The following is a 9889-nucleotide window of genomic DNA, read 5'->3' on the forward strand; positions in this document are numbered from 1 at the left end:
AGCTGCCTCAGGCTGCTCTGAAGCCTTGCTTCTCCTGGCCTGGGCCTGCCCCTTGGCCTCACTCTCTGGCCACCTGCTGCTCTACACCACCTGCTCAGGGTCTCCTCAGGGTTCCCTAAAACACACTGAGCTTCTTCCTACTGCAAGGCTTTTGCTCTTGCTGTTCCCTGTTCCTGAACCCCAGCAGAGCCCTGCTGTCACCCCTCTCTCTGCTCTCCCAGCACTGCTACCCCCATTGCACTTGGTACTCCCTGAGAGTTCTCGGGGAAAGTTTTGTGGAACGTTCCTCTGCCTGCACAAGCCCAGGAGATCCTGGCCGACAAAGTGTCTGCAGGTCTCCCAGTGCCAGGCACCCAGAGAAGGCGAACTCCAGAGCTCCTGCTACTTCCCCAGTGGGGCACCACCACACAGGCCCTGGGCAGCCCAGCTCTGGCCCACCCCTGCCCGCCCCATCCTGGGAGTGGGAACTGGCAGGCCTGACAGCTATTCGTTATCCTGAACCCCCACAGCTGATGACTCCCCCACTCCCTGACAGACATTTTAGAAAGTGCCAGAAATGTCTACATCTTGGCTCAGTGAGGGAGGAGAGTGAAGTTCAGCCCCAGTGAGCACCATACAACGCGGGAGCCTCCCGGGCCTTCAGGGGAGAATCCAGCACCCACTTAGGCATGGACGCACAGACACATAGACAGACACACAGTCTTTGCAGGAAGGGCTTAGTGTGCCAGTTGGATGAACACTTGTCTTGCTGAGTTCATAAGGAGTTACTGAGCTTTTACTGGGACAGCTATCCTGTAGCTTAAATTTTTTTTAAAGCAAGTTTTCTAAAGATGCTTTTATCCTCTCTTTCTGCATTTACCATCCTGCAGGAGTTCTTTATCATTACGTTTAGGATGTTTGGAGAAGCTGGTGGAGATCAGGGGATGGGGACAAAAGCCCTCTCCTGTGTCTTGGTGTAGCCACAACCTTGGCGGCAGTGTCCTGAAGTGCCTTCCGTCACGTGTCACAGAGACACACCACACCATGGCTCTCCTCTCCCCTCTGCCCTTGCTAACCAGGCTCAGAAGTAGCTCTGGCCAGGTTGCTGTGAGGCCCCGGCTGTCACTTAGAGCCTTGCTCCCTTCTTTGTGCAGAGGCAATAAGCCTGCTTTATCCTCCTTCAGGCACATGTGGGAAACAAATGAGAAAATGAAAGTGTGTGCAGGGCAGGAGTTCAGTGTCCCTATCCCTGCTTGGCCTCACACCCTGAGAGTCAGAGCCTCTCACCCGTGGCTTTGTGGCCTTCAGGGTCATGCCCAGGGTAGGGGGAAGAGCTGGGGTCAGCTCCCCATCTCCTGAGAGACCTCTGGACCAGAAGGCACATGTGCAGATGAGTGAGCAGCACTTGGCCTCTCTGAGGCTTGGTCCTCTACTGTTCAAAGTTGGAAGGGTGGTGCTAGGCCCCAGCAGGGCAGCTACAGGGATCGAGAAAGCCAAGGAGGGGAAGGGGGCCCCCTGTCAGCCGCTGTGGGCCCTAAATGCTCACTGCCGGTGTTCTGGGAGGTCGTTTTATTATTCTACTTTCTCCTCTTCCCCTAGGGATCCCTGGCAGGACCTCATAAACCAAGAAATCAAGGTGGCCTTTGCCAAAGCCCGGCAGAGCACGGCCAGGCCCTGGAGCTCAGGAAAGGCCTTGGCTGGGCTCTGAGGAGAGGGACAGCACGGCGCAACTGGACACCCCCAACCCCAACCTTTCTCCCTGCTCCACTTCCTGATGAAATTTCTCTTGCAGAACTCACTAGCAGCCAACTGGGTGTTCATTAATCAGTGCCCAAGAGAAATATTAATTGATGCATTTCAGCATGAATCCTGTGGGTACATTTGTCTCTTGACACCCAAACAATAAAAACAGAAATATTCCTCTGATTTCAAGTAGCTGTCTGTTCTTGACAAATTGTTTTGACTCTGAGAGCTTGTTATTACAGAATATATTACCCCTCCCATCAATAATGCTGTATCCACCATGCATCCAAGGAGCCTAGACCTGGGAGAACAGGTCATTTGCCCTGACTGGCACAACTGCCCCTGGCACAAGCAAGACAGGGACGAGGAACCAGAGCCAGGCAGACAAGGGCTCCAGGCCCAGCTGGGCCACCTACTTATGTCCCATCACTTCTCCAAGACTGTTCCACCATCTCTAAAATGTGCATTGAGAGGTCCACATGAGGCCTGTGCCTAACCCAGGGCTGGGGCCACAGCAAGCGCTCCAAGTATGCTGCCTCCTTCCCTGACTCCCCTCGCTGTGCTGGCCTGACCCTTTGTATCTGTGAGCACTGTATTGGGAGTCCAGGTCTTGGGCTCCTAGAATTTCAGGACCAGGGAGTAGACTGATAATTCCTTGGTTCTCAGAAAATGAGACTTTTTCTTACAAAAAAACCAATCAACCGACAATCAACTCATTAGACTGGCTTCCGACACCAAAGGGTGCACAGCAGAGCCGGATGCTGTTTGGCACAGGCTGGCCTGGCATCGGGGGAGAGGCCAGTGGTGGGGGGCAGGTTAGGCCCTAGAGGAACTTGTCCTTCCAAAGACCCCTTGGGAGGGGAGCTGGCCCTGAAACTGAACTGGGGTTAGTGGGAAAATGTTCTGCTGGGTGGGGTTGTGCTCACAGAGGCCAGGCTGTGTGTGTCTGTGGGTCAGAGAGGGATGTGGTGATGTGCACAGGGGGCCATGAGCTGCGTGTGGCAGAAAGCACTAGGCTTGACTTTGGGAGATGCAACTGCTGGTTCTGACCTGCCCTGCTTTGGGCCTAATCCTTTTACCCCTCAGCTTCCTCAGATGCAAAGTGGGGCCAGTCATCCTTCCCTCCCAAGAGGACTGTGGAAATACCATGCCTGGCCCTGAGTGAGAAAGGAAGTTCTGTGGGCCGTGCCCGTGGCTTTGAGCATGATTTTGTCTGTGTGTGTGGTGCAGCCACTGGGTGGAGGGACAGAAGCATGGCCTGGTTCCTTCACTGAACTCTGTGTGGCCTGCATCAGGCCTGTGGATTTTTCTCTCCGGGCCTCAGCCTCTTCATCTGTAAAATAAATGCTTTGATCAGATGACTGTGAGGTCCCCTGGGCGTGAGGCTTTGCATGCCATGAGTATGCATGAGCACACCTGTAAGTAAATGGAGATGTGGCATGGTGGGCAGATGCAAGGAGACAGGAATTCAAACCAGGATTCATCTTTCCTACCCTGAGCCAGTTAGAGGGCTGCGGAAGCTCTCAGCTCCTCACTACACAACAGGGGCCAGACCCCTGCACCCATGCTTTACAGGGCTGCAGTTAGCTCAAAGGAAGTGATGGCCATGAAAGCATGCTGTCACTTGAGGAGTGTGTGTGTGTGCGAACAGGCCTGCGTGGCTCCGTGGATGTTAAGTGGACGTCAGAGCTCAAAGCCCTGAGCAAGTGACAGTGTTTCCATGCAGGTGTCTGTGTCCACATGTTGTCTGTGGGTGTCTGTGGGTGTGGTTCCTCCTGTATATATGCATTTGTGTGCCTCTGTGAGCCTGTGTGCATGCATCTCTTTATGTGGGCCCTGGTGCATCTGCATGTATGCTGCTTTAGCTGTGTATGTCGTATGCCCAAGTGTATCTCTCTGGGCACGACGGCCTGGGAGCAGGAGCAGATCTGATGTTCATGTCTGTGCATATAACATGTGTCTACATGTGTGGGGCAACCAAGTGCATGCTTTGTACATTTGTGGGTTGTATATCCGGGTGTGCCTGGAATCAGCCAGAAGGCTCCTCGCTCTTGGGCCCTCTAGAGTGGTGGTGTGGGGAGAGTGGCCCTAGCCTCTGCCTACCCTCTGAGCTGCCCACGCTGATGATGGCTGAGGCAGTTCTCTTCTCAGAAGCCCCTTCTCAGAACACCAGGGCAGAACTTAGAAACTTAGGGGCTCCCAGAGGGAACTCTGTCTCTAAAGCTAACACACTGCATGTGAATAGACCCCTCAGCCCTGGAGTCCTCACCTCTCCCTCACCTTCTGCCATCAGCCAAGGATAAGGTCATTGAGTAGGAATGCCTACACCTGCCCGGCTCTTTCGGCTTGGCCCTGCATGGATCTGAGTGAGTTTTCCCCCCACTAGGAGGCTGTGGGGCCCATTTATTCCACATTTACCCACTGCCTGCTGTGGCCAGGCCCTGTGCCTGAAGCTTCTACACACATTTTCTCAACTGCAGCCACCCTCTGAGACAGGAGCTATCTACCCACTTTCTAGATAAGGAAATGGAGGCCTGGAGGGGTGAAGAGACTTGTCAGTGTCAGCCTCTGTCTGTTCATCTGAGGTGGTCACACAGAGCTACAGAAACCCAGAGAAACTGCAACTGATCCTGGAGGGCTCCCAGAGGAAAGCCTCAAGGGGCACGCGGCTTTCTCTGCTAGCGGGGTGAGAACAGAACCTTCCCGGTGGGGTTGAGAAGGCTCTCAGAGCTGGCCCTCTTCTCATGAGCTAGCCCAGCATTTGCATGGGGCTTGCACATACACACCCAGGTGGAACCCCAGAGATGGGGCCCCAAGTCATGACTTTCATGATGAGTCAGGGCCAGCTGGTCCCCATGAAGTCCCTATCTTACCCCATCAGCCTGGGGCCATCCTCCTGCCCCTTGGGGATCAGTTCCCAGCAATGGGAGACTCCTGGCATCTCTAAGGGGTGGGGTTCTTGCTATGGTAGATGGGGTCACAGGGCCCCAGAGGTCCCCACAGGGCCTGGTGATCTGCAATTGTTTGGTCTGTGGTTCTTCGGGCTGGTGTAATTTGGAATGGATTCCTTGGAAAAGCCAAACACTTTAGCCTGGCATTCAAGGTTCTACTCATGCCAACTTCACCTCATTTGTCCCCTACACACCCAACATTGTGGCCATGACAAACTATTTACTCTTCCCTAAACACCTCATGATGTCACACCTTGCTCTTGCTATTTTTTCTATCTAGATGACCTTATCCTTTTTACAACATTTGGTGAACTCCTACACATTCTTCAAAGTCCACCTAAAAAGCCACCTCCTTTTGAAACCCTTTCCCAGTTGCCCTCTAGATGTAATGACTAGTTGCTACTATGCCTGATCCTCACTTGATAGCAGGAATCTTATCCAGCTGTGCATTCCTTTTGTCTAATGCCGGAGAGGAGGCATGTCCTGGGAAGCTGAATTGATGAGTGAATAAACAAATGTCCTAGTGAGCCCCAAAACTTCAATGAACAATCTCCCTCCTGCCTTGCCAGCTCCTTAGGTCTCCTGCCTAGTTTCTCCTCTGCTGAGCAAGTCATCTGCATCTGGACTTGCTTAGTCTAATGCTTAGTTGGGAATCTACATGCCAGGTGTGGCCAGCAGGCCAGCCTCTGACTTCCTGGGCTGCCCTATCTCTCTCCTCACCACCACCTCTCCTGCTGCCAGGGACACTCTCATCTCCAGCTCCTGCACCAGCCTGGGTGCTCTTCCCCAACCCCTCTGCTTCCCAACCCTCTGACCAACTCCTCCTCACCCTCCACCCCTCTGCTCCTCACCACTTCCTCCAGGAAGCCTTCCCTGAAACCCTCTCTTCCACTCCTGCATACTGCAGGAGGGGTGCCTCCTCTGACCCCTCAGCCCCTGGATCCCCATCCCTGTAGGCTGAGGACTCCTTGAGGGCAAAGCTGAGGCTAAGTCCTCTTTCTGTGACCCTAGTGGGAGAAGAAACATAACAGGGCAGGGGAGGTGGAGGAAGCCACTGTGGTGGCAGGTGACCTCACTTTAAGGAAATCTACCTGCATACAAATCCAGATTTGCTCAGACTGTTACAGCAAGACTATACACTTCCAGGGAGAGGTAAAGTAATGTAGAGCAGGAGGAGAGGGCCATGTTGTGTCTACTGTCTCAGGGAGCTGATCTAGCAGCTCTAGAAGTGGGTGCCATCATCCCCTTTGCTGCTGAGCTCACCTGGGGCTGTGGGACTCCAAAGCCAGGGTTGTTTCCTGAGTGCCGGCGATGCCCCCTCTTGTCCCAGCTCTGCTCTGGCCTTGCTTGAACAAACCACTCCTGCTCAAGGGCTCCAGTCTCCAACATCAGGATGTGGATGGGGCTGACTGAATCTTCAACTACCCTTTCCAGATTTCCATGAGTCCTGGAGACTCTTCAAAAGTCCACTAGGGGGCAGGCAAGCTGTTCCAGAGGGAACCGGGAACCCCTCCAGCAGCCCCAAGATTGCTGGCCCTGCCTCTGAGCCAGGGCTGCACAGATAGGCCAGACCCCACCCCACAGAGGAGTCTCGCTTGGGAAACCCCTGCCCACTGAAGGGCAGTGAGAGGACAGCAGGTCTCAGTGTCCTGTGTCTCCATCCAGCATGACCCCAGTGGGCATGTGTCAGAGGTTTGCCTGTTCTCAGACATTTGCATTTCCTATTAAATAATAGGTAGGCGATGCCCAGTCTTACCCACTGCTTTCTGGCTGCTGGCTCACATGGCCTACCACACCCTCTCCTGGGAGGCAGGTGTAATGGTCCTCATGCACATTGTGGCCATGACAAACTATTTACTCTTCCCTAAACACCTCATGATGTCACACCTTGCTCTTGCTATTTTTTCTATCTAGATGACCTTATCCTTTTTACAACATTTGGTGAACTCCTACACATTCTTCAAAGTCCACCTAAAAAGCCACCTCCTTTTGAAACCCTTTCAACACAGGAGAATTATCAGTTAGGTGCATGGCCTGGGGGAAGCCAGGCCAAGGGGGCAGGCTTTGTTCTCCCTGGGTGTCCCTGCTGAGCCCACACTCAGCACTTTGGCAGCCCTAAACCCAGATCCAACCTCCCAGCACGTCAGTGACAAGTGGAGAGTTTGCAGGAGATGTCTGAGGAGCCAAAGAAGAGAGTACATCATAGCACATCATGCAGTCAAGCGATGTGAACCCCCCCAAACCTCTCAGTCCAAACTCCCAGGCAGCTGCCCCCTCATCCCCCTCTACTTCCCCACCACCCCTAGCTTCCCAAGCCCCCTGCTGTCCCAAGTCAACCAGCACCCAGAAACACCCTGAAACACAGGAGAATGTGGCTCTTGCTGGCAGCTCTCTTCCACTGCTCACTTAGACCCTCCTGGGCTCTAGGCCCAGCATCTGGCTGCCTGCCAGGCATATTCCCAATGAGCCACAGATCATCCAGATTGTGCTCTTCCCTGTCACCTATCCAGAACCATGGGTGATCACCCTCTCTTCCTTGTCCTTCCCATGACCTCCTCCCCTCGCCTCCCCGCAGTCCAAAGTCTGTCCCATCCCCATGATGGTCTTTGCCTTTATCCAGGCCCCATCATCTGAATCCTCAGTGACGGTACCAACCCTTCATGCCACCCTCCTGCCTCTATTCCCCACTGGCCATCCATCCCCAGTCCATCTGCAGCAGAGACCTTGCCAAGTCGCTTCCCTACTTGGCGCTCTCCCCACTGCTGGTAGCCAAGCCCCTTTACTGTGGAGCTTCTGCCAACAGTCGCTCCCACAGGCTACCCCCAATGTCCAGCCCTTTCCCACCCCAATGCCTAGCCCTATCTTGTCTTGTGAGTTTGCTCAGGTCCCCAGTTTCAACCTAGAGGATTTTTATTATAAAATACTCCTATTAGTAGCTAATTCCGTAAGACCTGGAACCAGTGGCTGGAGTCTGTGTAACCTTCCCCTGTCACCATGGGGTCCAGGTGCAAAATCCTTCCAGCTTAAGTAACATTACGACAGCCACCTGGTCCAGGTCCGGAATTATCAGTTAGGTGCATGGCCTGGGGGAAGCCAGGCCAAGGGGGCAGGCTTTGTTCTCCCTGGGTGTCCCTGCTGAGCCCACACTCAGCACTTTGGCAGCCCTAAACCCAGATCCAACCTCCCAGCACGTCAGTGACAAGTGGAGAGTTTGCAGGAGATGTCTGAGGAGCCAGAGAAGAGAGTACATCATAGCACATCATGCAGTCAAGCGATGTGAACCCCCCCAAACCTCTCAGTCCAAACTCCCAGGCAGCTGCCCCCTCATCCCCCTCTACTTCCCCACCACCCCTAGCTTCCCAAGCCCCCTGCTGTCCCAAGTCAACCAGCACCCAGCCTCAGCTTCCTGCTCTGGGGGTAGTTACCCAAAGAGCAACTACAAGATCAAAGGCCCAGGAGCCTCTCAAAGGGCTGATTCAGACCTGGGCCCTGGCGCTGGGCAGGATGTCTTCAAGGCTACCCCTGCGGCAGCCCATGGAGAGTCTTTATTTCACTGAAAAGCAGGAACCAATATGGCTGGAATATCTGCACTTTAATCCTCACTACAATCATGCAAGGCGGACAGTATTCTCTCCATATTTTCCATGAAGCTACTGAGACTTTGTCCAAGGTCACCCAGCAAGCCAGAGGCAGAACTGGACCTAGACTCCAAAGCCCCCACAACATGCACCATCCTGGCTGCCTTGTTGGCCACAGCTACGTATTACATGGAAAAGGTGATGCAGACACAGCGACAGCCTCAGTCACCAGCTGCAGGGTGGGCCCAGCCAGAGGAAATGCGGTGAGCTCCAGCGTGAGGTCTGGAGTAGAGGCAGGTGAAGCCAGGGCCCGGGGCAAGCCAAGATCAATATCCAGATGTCCAGATGGTGATGGGGTTGCTGAATGGGGCAGACATTAGAATGTGCTGTGGACAGAGATCAAGGTCGGAACCTGCAGTGCAAGTGGGACAGTGAGACAGTGAAACAGCAGTGAAGCCAATTAACTTGACCGTCCAGGAGACTTTGAAAGGGCTGATTTGGGCCTTCCAGGCACTGGGCAGGCTGCTTCCAAGGCTTTCACTGCTGGCAGCCCAAGGGAGGGTGGCTTTCTCACTCCAGTGGCCACCATCACCTCTCTGCTGGTCTCCCAGACTTCATTAGCACAGACATGAAGAGCCCTTTTCGGTGAGTGTTATAGGAGCCCTGTAAGTTAGTTCCTAAGACCTCACCTCTGGCAACTGCACATGGAGAGAGACAGACAGGGGGAGAGAGGAGAAAGGACAGGGAGGAAAGGGCAAGGGAGAGCGGAGGACAGGAGAGGGGGTCTGATGATTGAGCGCAGTTGGGGGAGGGTGGAAGATGGAGAGGTGCAGGAAGTATGGGGGGGGGTGATATGGAATCTGGCCCTGCAAGTCCTGAAAGAGATAGGAAACTGGGAGATGGGATATGTGCTTAGACCCCCAGGGACATCAAAGGGTTTTAACAGGGAGTGACAATGTCAAATCTATGTTCTGGAGAAACTCCATCTGGCTGCCACGTGGAGGATGAATGACTGACTGGATGAACAGAAAAGGGGGACCCTGGGCAGGAAGCTTTCCTGGAAGGATGGGGAAGCAGGAAACAAGGTAAGGGACGAGGGAGACCAGGGAGCTTCCACCTTTAAAGATCAGGTGGAAGAGGAGGAAGAAGGAGTGGAAGGGGCCAGAAAAGGGTCCTGGAGGAGACGCTGGGGAGGGCGGAGAACCAGGAGAGGGCGTCCAAGGCGCCGCAGGAAAGAGGCTGACTCAGGAAGGAGGGAGCGGGCATCTATGAGAATGTAGCCAAGTGACCAAGGTTGCTGGGGGTCAAAGAGGGTCCATGAAAGTTCTGGATATAGAGGCTGGGGAGGAGCTGGGATGATGGGGCCAGGGACAAGCAGGGGGAGAAGTGAGGAGAGGGAGGGTGGGAGGCAGCAGGAGGAGGCAATGGCGTTGACAGGCCTGGCTGAGAGGAGGCCAGAGGGTGGGGTAGTAGCTGGAGGGGGCCTGGGAGGCCTGGGGGGTTCTTGTGAAATCAGGGAGTGGCCATGCTCTCGAAGAAGCTGCAGGGAAAGGGGTTGCCAGGAGGTTTCCCAAGAGGGGGTCTCTGCCAGCAGGAAGCACAGCTGTCCACCAGGCCAGGAGGGCCCTGATGCAGGCA

General features: G+C 54.4%; 1 protein-coding gene across 1 annotated transcript in view; it reads left to right on the plus strand.

Annotated features, from left to right (window-relative positions):
- Positions 1-1894, plus strand: part of LOC108398545 (guanylate cyclase D-like) — a 135082-nt gene extending 133188 nt beyond the window's left edge. The window contains exon 19 of the mRNA XM_037010621.2: positions 1579-1894. Coding sequence (XP_036866516.1) covers positions 1579-1687 — 109 coding nt within the window. The 3' untranslated portion in view covers positions 1688-1894. The remainder of the gene's footprint in view (positions 1-1578) is intronic.
- The last annotated feature ends 7995 nt before the right edge of the window (positions 1895-9889 follow it).

The sequence above is a fragment of the Manis javanica genome, chromosome 11 (assembly GCF_040802235.1).
Source record: "Manis javanica isolate MJ-LG chromosome 11, MJ_LKY, whole genome shotgun sequence".
Taxonomy (NCBI): domain Eukaryota; kingdom Metazoa; phylum Chordata; class Mammalia; order Pholidota; family Manidae; genus Manis; species Manis javanica.